This window comes from Oncorhynchus keta, chromosome 32 (genome assembly GCF_023373465.1).
Source record: "Oncorhynchus keta strain PuntledgeMale-10-30-2019 chromosome 32, Oket_V2, whole genome shotgun sequence".
Classification (NCBI taxonomy): Eukaryota; Metazoa; Chordata; class Actinopteri; order Salmoniformes; family Salmonidae; genus Oncorhynchus; species Oncorhynchus keta.
Genome location: NC_068452.1, coordinates 12,869,364 through 12,889,888, shown reverse-complemented (window position 1 = coordinate 12,889,888; position 20,525 = coordinate 12,869,364). Strand labels below are relative to the sequence as shown.

At 44.4% G+C, this 20,525-nt stretch overlaps 3 protein-coding genes across 6 annotated transcripts in view; 2 read left to right on the top strand and 1 right to left on the bottom strand.

Moving 5' to 3' along the window:
- The window catches only part of LOC127914403 (uncharacterized), a 38,539-nt gene extending 36,892 nt beyond the window's left edge, over positions 1 to 1,647 (top strand). Inside the window, exon 2 of the mRNA XM_052490256.1 lies at positions 1,436 to 1,647. Within this exon, the coding sequence (XP_052346216.1) occupies positions 1,436 to 1,630 (195 nt within the window). The 3' untranslated portion in view covers positions 1,631 to 1,647. The remainder of the gene's footprint in view (positions 1 to 1,435) is intronic.
- The window catches only part of LOC118365099 (zinc finger protein ZFP2-like), a 323,918-nt gene that overhangs the window by 48,806 nt on the left and 254,587 nt on the right, over positions 1 to 20,525 (top strand). The window lies entirely within an intron of this gene.
- Positions 1 to 20,525, bottom strand: part of LOC118365129 (zinc finger protein 501-like) — a 309,516-nt gene that overhangs the window by 185,360 nt on the left and 103,631 nt on the right. The window contains exons 1-2 of one of the 4 annotated variants that reach the window (XM_035748102.2): positions 11,263 to 11,802; positions 7,413 to 8,729 (exon numbers count right to left, since the gene is read on the bottom strand). The exons of 1 other annotated variant lie outside the window; for it this stretch is intronic. In XM_035748102.2, the coding sequence (XP_035603995.2) occupies positions 7,600 to 8,729; positions 11,263 to 11,584 (1,452 nt within the window). In that variant the 5' untranslated portion in view covers positions 11,585 to 11,802 and the 3' untranslated portion in view covers positions 7,413 to 7,599. Of the gene's footprint in view, positions 1 to 7,389; positions 8,730 to 10,448; positions 10,856 to 11,262; positions 11,803 to 20,525 lie in introns of those variants that run through there. 2 more of the 4 variants (XM_052490227.1, XM_052490224.1) reach the window with 2 other exon arrangements.

The window sequence follows — 20,525 nt, the reverse complement described above, 5'->3', positions numbered from 1 at the left end:
CATTTAGGTGCCAGGTGTAACAGAAGCTGTGGATGCTCCATATCCATAACTTTTGAGTGTTTTATATAATATTACTAAATGTGTTTCTTTCTGTGTTGCAGGGGCAGTCAAGAAATGGAATGGCAAGGCCACAGAACATGACATAAGCAGAGCTGTGGGAGACCACCTCAAGCCCCTGGTAGAGCCGGGGGTGGTGTTTACCACTCCACCACGCCTTCAGCAGGCTTGAAAAGTGATACTGATTTTCATACTAAGAGGGACCAAGAGTCTGTTGATTGGTCAGTCATTGGGTTAATTGGTTTTGCAATATGTTCAAATCAAATCAAGCTTTATTTATACAGCACATTTTTTTTAAATTGTACCTTAATTGAAGAAGAACAAATTATTATTTTCAATGACGGCCTAGGAACAGTAGGTTAACTGCCTTGTTCAGGGGCAGAACGACAGAATTGTACCTTGTCAGCTCGGGGATTACTAGTCCAATGCTCTAATCACTAGGCTGCTGCCCAATGTCAGACATGGATGCAACACAATGGCTTCACAGAAAAATAAACAGAAATATTGAGGATAAAAAACAAAGAACAACAACTTAAAGAATAATTTTAGGGAAATGCCACTGATTCAAATATTAACAATATGATGCTATATCCAACCCAAAATATAACTTATTTTTTAGGAGGGGCTATGAAAGACACTGGGGGCATCGACTGAAAATTGAAAAGTGACTGGTAACAACAACTGGGACATAAAAGACACCCACCATGAGACCCACTAAATCTGCCCAAGAAGAGGCAAACAAAGGAAAAACCCACACAAAACTTAAAGACAGGAAGCAAACAAAAAAGGTGGTTAAAATAATTTATTACCATTCATTCTTTACAACTCATAATTTACATACATACTCAAATAATGATATTTTAATTAAACTAATTAAAACTAAACATAAACCCCAAACAAAACCTCAAGGGAGCATCTTCCCTCCCCGTCACCCTACAAAATACCTTTCCCTATCTCCCCGTCCCTAATCTATCCTCTTACAAATCTAAATGACACCCAGTCCTAAACCCCCCTTCCACCTCTCCCGAGCAGCATGCTGCCCCCACTTCCTCTCCCTCCGTCTTCATCCTCCCCCAAATCTCCTTCCACCCTCCTCACTATCCCTTCCACCCCCAATCTCTCCCTGTCTTCACCATGTTCTGCCTTGCTTCCCACAGCCCCCGTTTAAAGACTCATGAGAAGCCAGAGCAGAAACCTGTCCCTATCCGTCCCTCTCGCTCTCCCTACACCCCTCTCTAACCTGGCCCACGTCAATACAAAATCCCCCTTTACCAAACCTAACAACACCCGTGCCCTAGCCCATACTACTCCGGCAAAGGCACAGTCCCAAAAGACATGGCACACAGTCTCCTCCCTGCCAAAAGAGGATCTTGGACAGGTGGGGGATTGCACCAAACTATACCGGTACAAGATGGAACATACCGGCAAGCACTTGTGGAGGCTCAACCAATTCAGGTCCTTGAGCCTGTTGTCCAGGCCCCGCGCCTGCACTCCCTCCCAGACCACTGACGAGATGCCCGCTACGGGCGCAGGACTCCCTGCCTGCCTGACCTCCTCATACAGGTGCCTGTGATCTAAACCTACTCGGGCAATTTCAACCTCAGGGTGCGCACGCAGCCACTTGGCCGCATGACCAAAGTGCCACGGCAGCTGTTCCGCCCGAGGACCCGTGTTAGACCACACCATTATGCTTCTCGCATACGAGAAAAACACCCGCAGGAGGTAACCGGACGGGTGTATCACTGGCTGAGCAAGCTCCGCTAACAAGAAAGAAACAAAAATTGAGTCCAGCTTGAGGGGGAAATGTGGTACCCCCCTACCTCCCTCCCGATGGGATAGATCATGCGTGCCCTGGCGACCCACTCGCACCTGCCACTCCACATAAACTGAAACACAAGCCTCACTAGAGGCCACCTCAGACAAGCCGGCAATGGGTAGATGTACGCCAAATACAAAAGAGACGGCAACACATCCACCTTTAGGACCAGGACTTTGCCCATAAAAGACAAATACCTAGCCTTCCACATTGCTAGCTTCCTCTGTACCACTGCGATACGTTAGCGTATCGCTGAGCCGGTCTCAAAATGAGCCGGTCTCAAAATGGACCCCGAGAATCCTCAGGGCCCCCTCACAGAGAGATAACCCCCCAGGCACATCCGTTCTACCGCGCCATCTTCCGAAAAACTTGACGGAAGACTTTGCATGGTTCAGAACTGCTCCCGACGCTCGGGTGAAATCCCCAAAGATGGCAAGGGACCTTGTCAGGCACGAGTCCTTGCACAACAGCAAGGAAGTGTCGTCAGCGTACTGCGTCATCTTAACACGCAGCCCACCACTTCCAGGGATCAACAAGCCTTCCACCCCTGTGTCTGCCCTAATGGCAGCCCCCAGAGGCTCCATGTACAGAACGAAGAGGAGAGCCGAGAGTGGGCATCCCTGCCTGACCCCAGACGATAGGTCAAAAACGTCAACTAAGTGACTATTTACACTAACTCGACACCCCGCTCCGACATATAATGTACGGATCCATCCTATAAACTTCTCCCCAAATCCTAATCTACCTAAGACCCTGAATAGAAAATATCTATTCACGCGATCAAAGGCTTTCGCCTGATCTAGCGCTGCTACCATTGAAGGCAGCCCTCTATCTTCAACCCAGGCGATGGAGTCCCTGATCAACTGTAGGTTCCATCTTATTGAGCGGCCCTCTACCGCGCACGTCTGATCCTCATGGACGACGTAGGGAAGGGCTGTGCGCAACCGGTCTGCTAAAACCTTTGCAAGAATCTTGTAGTCTACACACAGCATGGTCAACGGCCACCAGTTGCCACGGTCAGTTGCTTCCCCCTTCTTATAAAGAAGTGACAGCACACCAACAGCCATTGATCCCCCGGGACCACCGTCTCAAGGATGGCCTTCAAGACTTCGAGGACCACTGGACCAAGTATACCCCAAAACTTGAGGTAAAACTCAGCCGGCAGCCCATCCATCCCAGGCACCTTCCCTTTACCCATCCTCCTAAGAGCGCTCTGAACCTCTTCTTGTGAGATCTGGGCCTCCATCACGTCTCTAATGTCCTCTGGCAACCGCCGGGACAAGTGTTCTAAAAACACATTTCCCTGCTCTACATCTATTTCCCTTTCCTTAAATAAACCTCGGAAATGTTCAGTTGTCACCCTGACCGTCTCCTCTGGTTTACTTACTACACTACCATCTTCTTCTCTAAAGCCCTTCTACTCTGCCTGGCCCTAACCGACTTAAAGAACATAGCGGAACAAGTCTCATTATGTTCTAGAAAGCCACTATGCGCACGCTCCAGGAAAGCTCGAGCCTTCTGCTCCTGCAGCTCCCTGAGCTGCGCCTTTAGGGCTGCGAATCTCTCCCAGTCAATCGACCCGCCGAGGTTGCCTGCCTCGTACTCGAGTTCAATTAACCTTTGGATACGATCCACCTCCCTCCTTTCCTCCCTTTTTTTCCTTCTACAATATCCTATTATAAAAGCCCTAATCCTCACCTTAACTAAATCCCACCACTCTAACACCCCTCGCACATGGACCGAAGGCCGTCAAGCACCGAAAGAAACAAAAAATGCGTCAACGAAAGCCTGCTCCTCCAGTATATCCCGATCTAACTTCCAGTACCCCCTACCGAAGAGGCAGACTGGCGACCCTACCTGCAGGAACACCCGTCGTGATCCGTGAAGAAAACAGGCACCAGCCGCCCAGACAACTGACCCAAAACCTGGATACAAAAATGTAGTCGAGCCTCCGCGCAACCCCCCTGGAGTTGCGCCATGTAGGACCGACCATTGCCGGAGTAGTGTGCAGGCCACCATCAACCAGACCATAGCAAGCCATTAGCCCAGTGATGGTGCCTGCACTGCTATCACCACCTACCCCTAAATCTATATTAAAATCCCCTCCTATCACCAAGTGCCTGTTTGTAACACACAGGGGCGCCAGACAGTCCACCATCTCCCTCCTGTCTGCCGCCACCTGTGGCCCATACACCCCAATTAACCTATATCTAGCTTCTCTATACTTTACATCTATCCCCAATACTCTACCCTGCATTATAACAAAAGTGCTCTCTACCTTAACCTCTCTATTCCCACACAGAATCCCTACTCCTGTTGAGTGCACCCCTCCTATGCCCCCAAAAGCTTCCCCCTTATCCCACTCCCTCCTAAATTTACACACATCTCCACCATCCCTCAGGTGAACCTCCTGTAAAAACAGAAATCAAACCCCACACCCTCTAAATAACAAAAAACCGACCTCCTTTTAACATTATCCCTTAACCCCTAACATTTAGACTAAAAAAAGAAACAGAACTATTCATTTAATAATTTACAACAAATAAACCCCAAAAACCAAAGAAAAACCAGGAGACTCACCCGATGCTCCCTGGTCCCTCTCCACCAGCGGGGACGTCCTCTCCACTCCTGACGCCCCCCGTCCTCCTCCATCTCCCCAACCCAGGATGCAGGCAGTGTGTTAGGCAGGGTGCCCTGCACCCTGGGTTTCTCACCACCACCCACCCTCCCCCCTTCCCTGTTTGCCTCGGGGCCGTATGTAGGGGACCCCAACTCCTCACACAGGAGTTGGGATCCCTCTAGCACACCGTCCACAGACCCTCACTGGAGTCATCCCCACTAGGATGTAAGGGGCTGAGGCAAACACGGAGGCCAATGTAGCCCCCCTCTCACTACCTGCCAAAATTCCCCTCTTCTTTGGTGAAGGAGGTAGCGGGGAGACACAATGTCCCATCCCCACTAACCCCTCCACCAATTCCCTTGTCTCGTCCTCAAAGAAACTTGGCAGGCTGTCCCCCACTCCTTTCCCCCATCTCCCCCTCCCATCTCCACACCTCCCTCCGTCCCCGTCACTGTCCCACTCTCCCTCTTCTCCGCTCCTTCCCGTTCTTCCGCCTTCTTTTTCTTCTCTCCTTCTTTTTTCCTTCTTTCCATCTTCACTCCTCTGTCTTCTGGCCTCTTCCTTCTTCCCATCCGCTTCTCTTGCCGTCTTTTCCCCTGTGCCATCCGTACAATCCGCACGCGTCCTTTCTTTCCTCTTCCCATCCCCCGCTCCCCCAGCTGCAGACGCGTATGACCTGTGACGAGCCAGGCAATCACGCCACAGGTGTTCTCTGGAGCCACACCCGTGGCAAGCCTTGGGCTCGTCACACTCCCTGTCCTCGTGCTCTTCCGACCCACAAAACCAACATTTCTTGTTACTGCACGAGGCCAGGGTATGGCCGTAGGCCATACAACGCCTGCAGAACGGGGGCTGACGTGCATAGTAGAGTGTTCCCCTGTCAGCCCCCAGGGAGAACATCGCCGGAGGATGGAGGTAGCCATCCACACTCTTCGGGGACTCCCTGAGTAACGACTGGAAACCTCTCTTTCCGTTCCAGAAACCCAGGGAGTCCCTGAGGTACCTCGCTGAGGAGACATTGTCCATATATCTCCCCAGAAAGGCCCTCACCTCTTCATCCTTCACATGCGGATTGTACATGGTTACGGTGACCACCCTGAAGTTGTTACTTGCCAGGCTGGTCACCGTGTAATGGCACAGGGGTTTCGCTCCTTTTCCTTCTCTCACCTTCTTCATAACTTCGTCGTGTTTTTCTTCCACTTGTAACGTCACATCATATCCTTTACATTTCTCGATGGGATTCCCTTGAAGGCATAGTACATCTTTTACTTCCAGCTGTAGGCATCCCATCAGAACATTTCTCCCGAATGTCTCTCTCCCCAGGGCTCCTTCTCCTTATCTGTCCAAGAGAACCTCACGGTATTAACCAGACCAATCCCAGGTACCCCTATGTGGGGATTTTTCTGTGCCATCTTCACAAAAAAAGCTCTCTTTTACACAGAAGCCTATAGAAACAAAAAATGAAAAATGAAAAAACTCTCCCTCCTATCCTACCTTCAACCTGAAATGAAAACATCTTTAATAGGACGAAGATGGAGCAACTGAAGGTGTTGACTCTCCACATCTATCAAGACAACTGGAGCACTGGGCCAGACACTCTTAAATAGAACCTGGACCAGCTCAGGTGAAACACCTTCCCACTAACGAGATGGACAAGCCAGCACAGATGTAACACAAACTGACTAACGGGGTGACACCAATCGGTGTGCCTTTGACACATTTCAGTTGAACAACTGACAAGAAAACAACTTCCATTTCACATTATAATCAACTACAATGCTTTACTTTCATCAATATAAACATGGTGTCTACTGGCTTTCAACAATTAAAAACAAGAAAAAAACACGTATTTCTAAATAATAATATACAATCGTATCTTTTCTCCTTTTTCGTTGAATAGAATCCTAAAACTCACTAGCTTCTAGAACTATCGTCCCCTTGGAAGGAACCTACAATAAACTCAAATCACATGTGCTGAATACAACAGGTGTAGACCTTACAGTGAAATGCTTACTTACGAGCCCCTCACCAACAATTCAGTTTCAACAAAATACAGAAAAGAATAAGAGATAAAACCCATCTCCAACACCGAAAAACGTGTCAAAATAAATTGTGATCATGGTACTGGTTAAATGAAAAACACAATTATTTCTTGACTTCCCACCCTTGAGACAATCAGCAACCAAGTTGTCCTTACCACGGACATGTCTGATTTCAAGAGGAAACTCCTGCAATATCCGTAGTAACTTTCCACCTCACTGCAGAGCTTCTCTCTCTTTTCAGGGTTCACTAGATAGGCATGTTATTGGATCAGGGCCCAGTCCCCAATGGCATGCTATATGCTATAGTACATTTGGGTTGGCACATCTGAGAATTAACTCTGATATTTTAAAAGCAGGGCAAGTATGTCAATATAATTGTAGCCAACAAGTGTCAGTTGGTTGCATAAATAATGATGATTACTAAATGTTACATGAATTGTAAATATGAATTATCAAAACCAAATGTACACTCCTTTGTTAATATATATTGGGAATAATTCACTTAGTGGTGAGGAATGGAATAATAAAACATGTATATTTTGTCAGGCTGAATATTTGAAATATGAGTACATTTACATTTAAGTCATTTAGCAGACGCTCTTATCCAGAGCGACTTACAAATTGGTGCATTCACCTTATGACATCCAGTGGAACAGCCACTTTACAATAGTGCATCTAAATATTTTTAGGGGGGGTGAGAAGGATTACTTTATCCTATCCTAGGTATTAAAGAGGTGGGGTTTCAGGTGTCTCCGGAAGGTGGTGATTGAGTCATGCTTCTTCAGTAGTGGAATAAAGACAATTAGCACTTGAATGTCGTCCAGAAATACTGGAGTGATGGTAAGATTGTTATTAATATTGATTATATACTAATTTATTATACTGTGTCCATGTGTATAGGCTGCAAGTACATTGAAATTAAGTTAAATGACCAGAAAAACATCTTCTCAACTTTCACTTTCAACCGAATGTATATTGGACTTCGGACTTAGTCTTACTTTCAACCTCTTTTCAATTACATTTTGCTAAGTGGGATATTTTATTGATATCATGAAACAACTCCCTCATGTATGTTTTTTCTGATGTTTGATCAGATGTCTTTTATCAGAGTATCTCTTGTCACATTGATCACAGCTATGAGGTTTCTCTCCTGTGTGTGTTCTCTGGTGTGTAATAAGATGGGTCGATGTAGTAAAACTCTTTCCACATTCATCACAGCTATAAGGTTTATTTCCTGTGTGTGTTCTCTGGTGTTTAGTCAGACCCCCAGACTCAGTAAAACTCTTCCCACACTGATCACAGCTATATGGTTTCTCTCCTGTGTGTGTTCTCTGGTGTGATGTCAGATGGCCAGATCGACCAAAACTCTTCCCACATTGAACACAGATATAAGGTTTCTCTCCTGTGTGTATTCTCTGGTGTAGAGTCAGATAGCTAGATGTAGTAAAACTCTTTCCACATTGACCACAGCTATAAGGTTTCTCTCCTGTGTGTATTCTCTGGTGTAGAGTCAGATAGCTAGATGTAGTAAAACTCTTTCCACATTGACCACAGCTATAAGGTTTCTCTCCGGTGTGCATTCTCTGGTGTGATATCAGGTTGGTTGACTGAGTAAAACTCTTCCCACATTGATCACAGGCATAAGGTTTCTCTCCTGTGTGTGTTCTCTGGTGTGATATCAGGTTGGTTGACTGAGTAAAACTCTTCCCACATTGATCACAGGCATAAGGTTTCTCTCCTGTGTGTATTCTCTGGTGTATAGTCAAACAACCAGATGTAGCAAAACTCTTCCCACATTGATCACACCTATAAAGTGTATCTCCTGTGTGTGTTCTCTGGTGTTTAGTCAGAGCCCCAGACTCAGTAAAACTCTTCCCACACTGATTACAGCTATATGATTTCTCTCCTGTGTGTGTTCTCTTGTGTGATGTCAGATGGCCATATTGAACACAGCAATAAGGTTTATCTCCGGTGTGTATTCTCTGGTGTGATATCAGGCCGGTTGACTGAGTAAACCTCTTCCCACATGATGAGGTGAATCTCTTCCCACAGTCAGAGCAGCAGTGAGTTCTCTTCCCTGTGGGTCTCTGCAGGTGTTTATTGAGGTGTTCTGATCTGGAGAGACTCTTCTCTGCCACAGCATCATGAAGTTGTTGAGGCTCCCCAGAGGATCCACGATAGTCCCGTCTCTCTCCTGTGTGAACAACAAAGTCAGACAGATGATTAAAGGCCCACAACAGCAGTAATCCACAGTAAAAGGTGATGTCGATTGTTGTACAATATGATGGCTTTGCTGTTGGCGTCTGTAATGAATTGTCTTAAAATGAGCAAGAACAGTCATATTTTGTCTTGTTTTCACATAGGTAGTAACATGGATGATTGTAGACTAGAGTTATTTGTGTTGTTGAAACTCTAAGCAGTGTGCAAGATGACTTTTGGCCTCCAATATAGGCCCCTTTATGTGTTTGCCAAAATTGCGGCACAAGGGCAATTTGATTGCAGAAACTCCTCCCTGCTGATGAGGAAACCGATAGTTATGGATGTACTATATCTGCCTGGTGCAAAAATGGCGAGCAAAGATTTTAGTTTTTCACAATGTATTCTGAATGTGAATGGGGGAAAACTCAGGGGAGTAACATCCATTTCCAGGTTGCTTATCAGTACATTTCACACTACTTTGAATTATAATTGTAAGGCTCGTTTGAATGTCCTGTTTAATATAATGTTTGCTACAGTATTAAGAATTATGTGTAACTATTGAAGAACAGCGTTAATGACTGTATACATTTGGGTGTTGTCAATAAAGTTAAGACTTTTTGTATTTCACCTTTATTTAACCAGGTAGGCCAGTTGAGAACAAGTTCTCATTTACAACTAAGACCTGGCCAAGATAAAGCAAAGCAGTGCAACAAAAACAACAACACAGAGTTACACGTGGGATAAACAAACGTGCAGTCAATAACGCAATAGAAAAATCTATATACAGTGTGTGCAAATGGAGTAAGGAGGCACGACAATAAATAGGCCTTAGTAGCGAAGTAATTACAATTTAGCAAATTAACACTGGAGTGATAGATGTGCAAGTAGAAATACTGGTGTGCTAAAGAGCAACAAAAGTAAATAAAAACATGGGGATGAGGTAGGCAGTAGGATGGGCTATTTACAGATGGGCTGTGTACAGCTGCAGCAATCGATAAGCTGCTCAGATAGCTGATGCTTAAAGTTAGTGAGGGAGATATATGTCTCCAACTTCAGCTAATTTTGCAATTCCTTCCAGTCATTGGCAGCAGAGAACTGGAAGGAAAGGTGGCCAGAGGAGGTGTTGCTATGCTGACCAGCGAGCTGAGATAAGGAGGGAACTTTACCTAACAAAGACTTAGAGAGGACCTGGAGCCAGTGGGTTTGGCAACGAGTTTGTAGGGAGGGCCAGCTGACAAGAGCAAACAGGTCGCAGTGGTCAACCAAATACATCTTGGTTGACCAAGATGTATTCTAGTTGGGGACAGTACTGGAACATGATTCTGGGGCTCCCGAGTGGCACAGCAGACACGGCATCTCAGTGCTTGAGGTATCACTACAGACACACTGGTTCAAATCCAGGCTGTATCATGAAAGGCTGTGATTGGGAGTCCAATAGGGCGGCGCACAATTGGCCCAGAGTCATCCAGGGTAGGCAGGCATTGTAAATAAGAATTTGTTCTTAACTGACTTGTCTAGTTAAATAAAGGTTACATTTAAATGAATAAAAAAATAGTGTTTCACGACAAACCATTTTTTACAAATCCGTCAAGGTGCCAACTTTGAGAAGGGTTTAAAACAAACGTTTCTTGCTTTTATTGTAAGGGCATTACATTTTTGGGGGCTGAATATGATACAATGACTTATCAACAGCTCTAATAATTTGACCCACACAGGAAATCTACCACTGGCAATTCTAGAATATACTATATATCCTAGAAACCTGGTTAAACTATCACTATGACATCACGGATGAATTCTAGAATATACTATATAGCCTAGAAACCTGGTTAAATTATCATTATGAGATCACAGATGGCCAGTCCTTGTATTCATAGTGTAGTGAATTCAGGGGGTAGCCCTGAGCTGAACTAAAACCTGGGTCTAGCGACTGTCAAGCCAACACCTTATAACTGTTACACCATGTGGCGTCTGAAGTTCGTGACGAGGTCGCGAGGTGTTGGGTTACGGTTTCTACGATATCATTCTCTATGAATTTGAGTGGTTACACGTCTCCTTCCTCCACCCCTCAGCTGTTTACCAAACCAGGTCTCTGGGCAGCCATTTTGTTGCTGTTCAAATCTGCAGTTCAAACAATAACAAAACTGTCATTCCACCACTGTTTTGGTAATACAATTATTATGGGGTTGGAGAAATGTAACTACAGACAGACAGACCTATGGATGCAAGGACTGACCATCCATGATATCAACATTATAGTTTTAACCACGTTTTAACCATGTTGAGGCTATACAGTGTTGATGTACATTGTTTCTAAACGTTATAGTAAAAAAAAAGCTTATTTGGGGATCTGATGGGGTACAACAGTTGAACTAAGCTCATAAAGCATGTGTTATATTCAAGAATCAATGGCTATAAATAAATAATTTAAAAGTCACAATATGGATGTAGCAATTGCAGATTTCTGCTTTAACACCAATCAGCTCAACTGCAGCGTTTGTGTCTCTTGTTTTTAAGACAGTACTTACTAGTGTTAATCAGGGAACGGTTTCTCAAAACCATCTTATGGCTAAATTCATCGTTAGAACCATTGGATGCCTTAAGATGCGTTTGGGAAACAGGGCCCAGATATCCAGTTTCATCATCTTCTTCCTCCTCCTTTTTCGATGTAAGAGTCACCTCCTCTTTCACGCCATAAACTGCATAATCCTCTTCTTTTCCTGTAACATCCTCCTCTAACACTCTGAACGCGTCTTCCTCTTCTTTCACAGTAACGGCCTCACCCTCTACTTCTTGTTTTAATGTGATATCTCCCTCTTCTTTAGCAGGATAGTGGCTTAGTGACCGCATGGTCGGAGATGTTAGCTAGGCTAATGCTAATTTAACCAGACCGCTCGCTGACTAATAACAATACCGTAAATATGAAATCAAATCGGATAACTAACTAAACGACAAACGTGGGGTTAAAACACAGCAGCTAATAAACACGAAAGCTTTTAAAGAGCTTTATTGGTTCAGCTTTTTTTGTCTAGCAAGCTACCGAGGTGTCACACTAACAAATTATTGCTTCTTAAAGCTGTTGGAAGAAGCGTCCCGTCCACTAGATTATACGTCACACCAACAGCATCGCCTTAAATTCGCAGACCGCCATCTGCTGACTGGAGTGGGTAACGCAGTTGAGTAAAATGTATATTTTATCTTCAGATAACAAGTTAAAGTGTAGGAATCATGAGTTTTTACTCACCAGTGTAACAATACAGTGTGGTTAAAGACTTAGTAAGCTAGCTGTAGACACGATGTGATTAGCTATAAGTACAAACAGTTATGTTTTTGGGTTATTACATATTTATTCATTTATTTTGCGAACTCTTTGCAAACTACCCACAATGCTGTATTTCCTCACGTCATATGGATGATCAACTCTGCTTCTGCGTTTGTATGCCAGTGTAACGGTGTTATGAAGTTACATTTTTAAAATATATTTAACCAGGCAAGTCAGTTAAGAACAAATTATTATTTACATTGACGGCCTGCCCCTGCCAAACCCTAACCCAGAGACGATGCTGGGCCAATTGTACGCTGCCCTATGCGACTCCAAATCACGGCTTGTTATGATACAGCCTGGTTTTGAACAAGGGGCTGTAGTGACGCCCCTCGCACTGAGATGCCGTACCTTAGACTGCTGCGCTTCTCGTGTGTTTACATTACACTCAGTGATAAAGGTATGGGATTCACCTGCACTGCAGATTTTTGGAGAATTTGAAAATTGAGTGGTCATGGGATGGAAATGTATAACGTTGATATTACATCATAAAATCCAACTTTTAAATCATACATTAGCTATTTATGTTTGAGTAACTACTGTTGTTGGTTTGGCGTCAAATAAACCTCTCTTTATATGTTTCTTGCCGAATCTCAGATTTCCATGTGGGTTTTATGCTAAAGTTTCCTCTTTCAAGTTGGTAGCAAACTAGAAAATGCATCTTCTTTAGGAGTGCCATTTTTACCCTGTCGACTACTGATCGTTCATCCACACTGTCTCATCAATGCAGGTAATTTATTAAAAATGTATAAAGTATAGGTTTTATAAACTCATGATCACCAGGTTTTGTTAGTTTATGTATATGATACTTCTTCGCCACCAGAGGGGGACATTGAGTAATCTTTCGGGTTAATTTGATAATTTTTGATACTATAATGGATGACAGTTTATTCTGATGCAGTGAATATGAGACACATGGAATTAATGTATTTATTTTTATTATAGTAAATTATGAATGAGTAGAAATCGTTAAATCCACTATATGATCACAATAACTTTGATAGACATTTCAACTGTTTTTTTGTCAGTATTATAGGGCAGATTTATGAAGAATTGTTGTGGGAGTGCTATTTATATCCTGTCACTACTGATCATTCATCCATACTGTATGTGTCCCATCATTGCAGCTTTGGAAATAAATTAACTATCCATCCATTGCACCTTCCTGTGTTGACTCACGGACTTGAGGGACCAGGAAGGTCACACTAGGTCGATATCTAGCTTAAGCTTGCAAACATTAAACACACCTCCATCTCCATGAACTACATCACACCTGCACAGACCCACTAGAACACAGCCCTATCTCTATTAACTACATCACACCTGCACAGACCCACTAGAACACAGCCCTATCTCCATTAACTACATCACACCTGCACAGACCCACGAGAACACAGCCCCATCTCCATTAACTACATCACACCTGCACAGACCCACTAGAACACAGCCCCATCTCCATTAACTACATCACACCTGCACAGACCCACTAGAACACACCTCCATCTCAAGCGCCTGCATCAGCACCATTTTATTTCTCTCCGTCGCCCACTCACTTTCAACTTTTAGATAATAAAGCATTTTACCATTCTATTGAATTAACAATAGAGGATTGGCTGATTTCCAGGTTTTAACTATAATATTTAAGATGACTGATTAGAAAAGTATCATCCAACCTTCGGGTATCTCATTGCATCCTCATATGCCATATCTTGAAATATACAGACAGACGGATTAAAAGTCATTTTACATTGTATAACTGTACTTCTGACAGCCAACATTCTAACTCCTCCCATAACTTTATGATGTCATAACATTCCCAGAAGGATTATTGAGTCATTGTTAGTTTTACACTTAAGACATGACTCTGCAGTTGTGCTGCAGAATTTGTGAATTTTGTCTCTTGTATAATAAGGGACTATCATTTGTCCCAACATCACAGGCCACAGACTTTGATACAGTTAAAGACTTCCAAAATCGTATATTGACACCACACTACCCCATAATGAAGCTTGTAGGCTTATGCCTATTTGGGCAGTGCGTGTGGCAATAGGCTTCGCTGATTATTGAGTTGCGGCAGTCAGTGAAAAGCATCTCAAATATGTGTGAAGTATAATTTGAGTATAATTTAAAATGTTGAGACAAGAAGAAGGGAAGGGTTGTGTGGTGGTGCTGGCTTCCACCAATTCTTGCTCCTTCATTGTTTCAATGTGTGAATTGATTGAGTTTATTTGATCAATTCCCCATTACAAATGTTACCAGTAGTAAATGTACCGTTACTTCCTGTCATTTGGTTACATTCATTTCTGTTAATGCATGTATTAATTACAGTCATTTACCGTTGTCATTCTCGGAGTGGAAACGTTGTCTGTTCAAAACCTGCTCCACTTGTGAGAAACCAGTTTTGGTTTATTTCAAAACCATCATTTACAAGATTCGTCCATTTTTTTCTTTGTCTTTTTGTTTGGAGTTCTCCATGTGAGCAATGAGCACGTCTGGTTTCTCTGTCCTGATAATGTTGAGGGGCGCATGTCTGGTTTCTCTGTCCTGATAATGTTGAGGGAGCGTGTGTCTGGTTTCTCTGTCCTGATAATGTTGAGGGAGCGTGTGTCTGGTTTCTCTGTCATGATAATGTTGAGGGGGCGCGTGTCAGGTTTCTCTGTCCTGATAATGTTGAGGGGCGCGTGTCTGGTTTCTCTGTCCTGATAATGTTGAGGGAGCGCGTGTTTGGTTTCTCTGTCCTGATAATGTTGAGGGAGCGTGTGTCTGGTTTCTCTGTCCTGGTAATGTTGAGGGGGCGCGTGTCAGGTTTCTCTGTCCTGATAATGTTGAGGGAGCGCGTGTTTGGTTTCTCTGTCCTGATAATGTTGAGGGAGCGTGTGTCTGGTTTCTCTGTCCTGATAATGTTGAGGGGGCGCGTGTCTGGTTTCTCTGTCCTGATAATGTTGAGGGAGCGCCCACCTGAGCATAGAACTAATTGGCCTGCTGTGCTGAAATGTATGAAAGTGTGGTTGTTGTTTTTTACATCCAAGCCAAAAATGTCACTCAACTAGATGCATATGAACTACTATATCATGTCTGCATTATAAATAGTCTATCACTAGTTAACTGAAATACCACTCTTGGCTTTGGACAAAGGACCAACACAGTCCACCAGAACCCTGCTGAAAAGTTTGTCAAAAGCAGGAAGAGGCTGCAAAGGTGCAACTGGTATGGCTTGGTTCGGTTTACCTGTCCGCTGGCAAACGCCACAGGATTTACAGTGAGCCACAACATCCTGTTTCAGACATCTGTTGACCCCAAGATGACCTGCCATACTACCAAAGTGAGCCAACCTCAGTATTTCTTGTCGAAGCGCAACCGGAACAACAATTTGAGATAAACTGGGCCAATCGTCTTGTCCAGAAGTGGCGCGAGAACACCATGTGTCACACCCCGACCTTAGTTATCTTTGTTTTACTTTTTTATTTTGGTCAGGTCAGGGTGTGACTACGGTGGGTATGTTAGTTTTTGTATTTTTTAGGTTTATGTAGGTCTATGGTGGCCTGAATTGGTTCCCAATCAGAGGCAGCTGTTTATTGTTGTCTCTGATTGGAGACCATATTTAGGTAACAATATTCCTTGGGTATTTTGTGGGTTCTTGGTCTATGTTTAGTTGCCTGTCTGCACCACCCATATTAGCTTCACATTTTGTTTTGATAGTTTGTTCAGTGTCCTTTCTTTAATTAAAATATTATATATACGCTTACCACGCTGCGCCTTGGTCTCCTCCATACAACGACCGTGACAGAAGAACCCACCATAAAAGGACCAAGCAGCGTGTTCAGGAGGAGCAGTCAGTATGGACATGGGAGGAAATACTGGAGGGAGCAGGACCCTGGACGCAGCCGGGGGAGTATCGCCTTTCTAAGGAGGAGATAGAGGCAGTGAAAGCGGAATGGCGATACTAAGAGGAGAAGTACCGAGGGGACAGGACTCTGCCATGGAAAAAGGTAGAAACAGCGCAGCAGGAACGACAACGATATAAGGGGACAGGGCTAGCACGGAAGCCCGAGAGGCAGCCCCAAGAAATGTTTTGGGGGGTGCACACGAGGAGATTGGCTGAGTCAGGTTGGAGACCTGAGCCAACTCCTTGTGCTTACTGTGGGGCGCGTGTTACTGGTCAGGCACCGTGTTATGCAGAGATGCGCACAGTGTCTCCAGTTCGCATTCATAGCCCGGAGTGCTCTATTCCAGCTCCTCGCATTTGCCAGGCTAGAATGGGCATATAGCCAGGACGCATTGAGCCAGCTCTACGTCCCAGATCTCCAATGCGTCTCCACGTATCCTGTGCCTGCTTCCCACACTCGTCCTGGGGTGCGTGTCACCAGCCCGGTACCGGCACCACGCACCAGGTATCCAGTGCAACTCGGCAGTCCACTAGTCCAGAGCTTCCAGAGACAGTACCTAGTCCAGAGCTTCCGGCGACAGTACCCAGTCCATTTCCTCATTAGAACACCATATCCTTGTTAGAACACCATTTCCTCGTTAGAACACCATCTTTACTCTGTTCAGCAGTCAGATGCTTCCTATAAACATCTTTACACTGTTCTAGAGGTCGACTGATTAATCGGAATGGCTGATTAATTAGGGACGATTTTCAAGTTTTCATAACAATCGGAAATCGGTATTTTTGGACACGGATTTGCCGATTTTTCTTTTATATATTTTTTAATTTGTATTTTCTATATATATTTTTATACCTTTTATTTAACTAGGCAAGTCAGTTAAGAACACATTCTTATTTTCAATGAGGGACTAGGAAAGGTGGGTTTCACCTTGTCAGCTCGGGGGATCCAACTTGCAACCTTACAGTTAACTAGTCCAACGCAATAACGACCTGTCTCGTTGCACTCCACAAGGAGACTGCCTGTTACACGAATGCAGTAAACCAAGGTAAGTAGCTAGCTAGCATTAAACTTATCTTATAAAAAACAATCAATCATAATCACTAGTTAACTACACATGGTTGATGATATTACTAGATATTATCTAGCGTGCCCTGTGTTGCATATAATCTGACTGAGCATACAAGCATACAAGTATCTAAGTATATGACTCAGCGGTGGTAGGCAGAAGCAGGCGAGTAAACATTCATTCAAACAGCACTTTTGTGCGATTTGCCAGCCGCTCTTTGTTGTGCGTCAAGCATTGCGCTGTTTATGACTTCAAGCCTAACACCTCCCAAGATGAGGCTGGTGTAACCAAAGTGAAATGGCTAGCTAGTTAGCGCGCACTAATAGCGTTTCAAAAGTCACTCGCTCTGAGCCTTGGGGTGGTTGTTTCCCTTGCTCTGCATGGGTAATGCTGCGTTGAGGGTGGCTGTTGTCGATGTGTTCCTGGTTCGAACCCAGGGAGGAGCGAGGAGAGGGACGGAAGCTATACTGTTACATTGGCAATACTAAAGTACCTATAAGAACATCCAATAGTCAAAGGTTAATGAAATACAAATGGTATAGAGGGAAATATCAAGCTTCCCTCTCTGACCCCCTCCGCCCTGGGGTTGCCGTATTATTTGCACTACAAGCTCGAGGGTCCGATCTGCTATGACGGATAAATTTGACTGAACAAGGCGTTCCAGCAGTGCGATAAATTGTTCACGATCTGCTTCGCCATTGGGTAAAATAAGAGACACCGTGTTATGCAGGCTATCTCCACAAATTTCCAACTGTAAGACATCACGTAATCTCTTGCCGTCTAACAGATCGTTCAGAGTGTCCAATATCATTACGTAAAACACAGCATAGTCAAGATTCTGATTCACCCATATGAATTTGAAAAACTGTCGAATCTCTGTATTGTTGAATTTATTTTGATACACAATCAGGACACTTCTATCAATACATTACATTACATTACATTTACATTTAAGTCATTTAGCAGACGCTCTTATCCAGAGCGACTTACAAATTGGTGCATTCACCTTATGACATCCAGTGGAACAGCCACTTTACAATAGTGCATCTAAATCTTTTAAGGGGGTGAGGAGGATTACTTTATCCTATCCTAGGTATTCCTTAAAGAGGTGGGGTTTCAGGTGTCTCCGGAAGGTGGTGATTGACTCCGCTGTCCTGGCGTCGTGAGGGAGTTTGTTCCACCATTGGGGGGCCAGAGCAGCGAACAGTTTTGACTGGGCTGAGCGGGAACTGTACTTCCTCAGTGGTAGGGAGGCGAGCAGGCCAGAGGTGGATGAACGCAGTGCCCTTGTTTGGGTGTAGGGCCTGATCAGAGCCTGGAGGTACTGAGGTGCCGTTCCCCTCACAGCTCCGTAGGCAAGCACCATGGTCTTGTAGCGGATGCGAGCTTCAACTGGAAGCCAGTGGAGAGAGCGGAGGAGCGGGGTGACGTGAGAGAACTTGGGAAGGTTGAACACCAGACGGGCTGCGGCGTTCTGGATGAGTTGTAGGGGTTTAATGGCACAGGCAGGGAGCCCAGCCAACAGCGAGTTGCAGTAATCCAGACGGGAGATGACAAGTGCCTGGATTAGGACCTGCGCCGCTTCCTGTGTGAGGCAGGGTCGTACTCTGCGGATGTTGTAGAGCATGAACCTACAGGAACGAGCCACCGCCTTGATGTTAGTTGAGAACGACAGGGTGTTGTCCAGGATCACGCCAAGGTTCTTAGCGCTCTGGGAGGAGGACACAATGGAGTTGTCAACCGTGATGGCGAGATCATGGAACGGGCAGTCCTTCCCCGGGAGGAAGAGCAGCTCCGTCTTGCCGAGGTTCAGCTTGAGGTGGTGATCCGTCATCCACACTGATATGTCTGCCAGACATGCAGAGATGCGATTCGCCACCTGGTCATCAGAAGGGGGAAAGGAGAAGATTAATTGTGTGTACCATACCATCTCCTGCCTAATTTATTAGACAATTTTCCAATTCCCCCAAAACATTGTGTTGCGTTTCAGACTCTACGGACATGGGCATTAACGGTTGGGATGTCGAAGATGGTGTGTGGGATGTCGAAGATGTCTGGCTCCTGTTCATCTGATTAATTAGGGATATGAGCACTTCGGAAATCTGTGATAACAGGTTTTCATCGGGCGTCCCTGACTCGTTCATACGATTAATAATTTCTAGGAGTTAGGCTGGAATCTGTGATAATATGCTTTAGTCTGTCAGTATTATGTCTGTTACCCCCGCCTCGTTCATACGATTAATAATTTCTAGGAGTTCTGGCGGTATCTGTGATAAGAGGCTTTCAACTGTCTCAACTTGGTCTGGTGGCTCTGCCATTTGGATAATTAAGGATGTGCGTTCTTGGGTAATTCTGGAATGATCCGTGTTACATATATGATTTTAGCGCATGTATTCGCGTTTTTTCATCGGTTTGCTGTTTAACATTCGTGGAATTGTTCTATGCCAGAATGAGAGATCGTCTCGGTACTGTCTCTCAAGTAAAACCCTCAGTCGTTTGTGTAGCAAAACCTTCCTCGATTTCAAAGCCCTGGAAAAGACAGAACGAGCAAGGTTTTTCAATTTCAGATCCGGATGTTGCCACCATAGAATTGGCTAGAAGGTTGGCTGCATCACATAATAGCCGATCGTCTGCCTCTGAAATTTCCTTCTAAACAGGGATATCTTCCGCTTTGGTTGTTTCATTGGGAATGTTCGGTGAGCCGGAATCCCCCTGCCCGGTGTATAACGGCCTTCTGTGCCGTTATACACCGGGGAGGAGTCTGATAGAAAATAATACATACAAAATAGGTTATTAAATATAAAAATATGTTAGATACATAAAATATCAAATACATTTCAGGTATAATACTATATATTAACAATACATAGTTATAATACCTCGTCTTTTTTTGGTGCGGGCTGTTCTGAAGAATCGCAGAAACGTGTGTGTGACTTTTTTCATCAAGCATTCCCGATTCTGCAGGGCCGGTCTCGTGGGAGTCTGAAAAAACATTATTTGTCCTTGTTTTAACATATTCAAGCCTAAAAATGTTATAAATAATAAAACTATGTATAACTAATAGTATATATATATATATATAAATAATGACTTCATACCGTGTCCATGGAGCGCCTGATTGTGTCCCTAACTAGAGATAGTAAGGAATGAGTTTACATGCCGTGGTGGCATTTTTCCGGGCGATATCCTGTATGTCATAAAATGGGGCTGGAATACCCCCAGAATGTTTTAGAGAACAAAAGGCAGTGAATTCAAACAACATGAGGGGATGTTCGAGACATTTTGTATGCATGTACTGCCTTTTTGATTTAGACCGGGGCGGGGGCACCGGGCGCTGATTAGAAATAACATTGTTTAACCCCGGGGTCGGTCTAGACATACTGTATTCTTTCTGGGGTGTTTGAATTTAAATTCAGATTTGAAAGACCTGTGTGTTAATGAATCGAAAGTGCCCATTTTAAGAGACGCCGTCACACTTTTTGATGGGGGGTAAGGCAGATATCTGGACATGCTGTA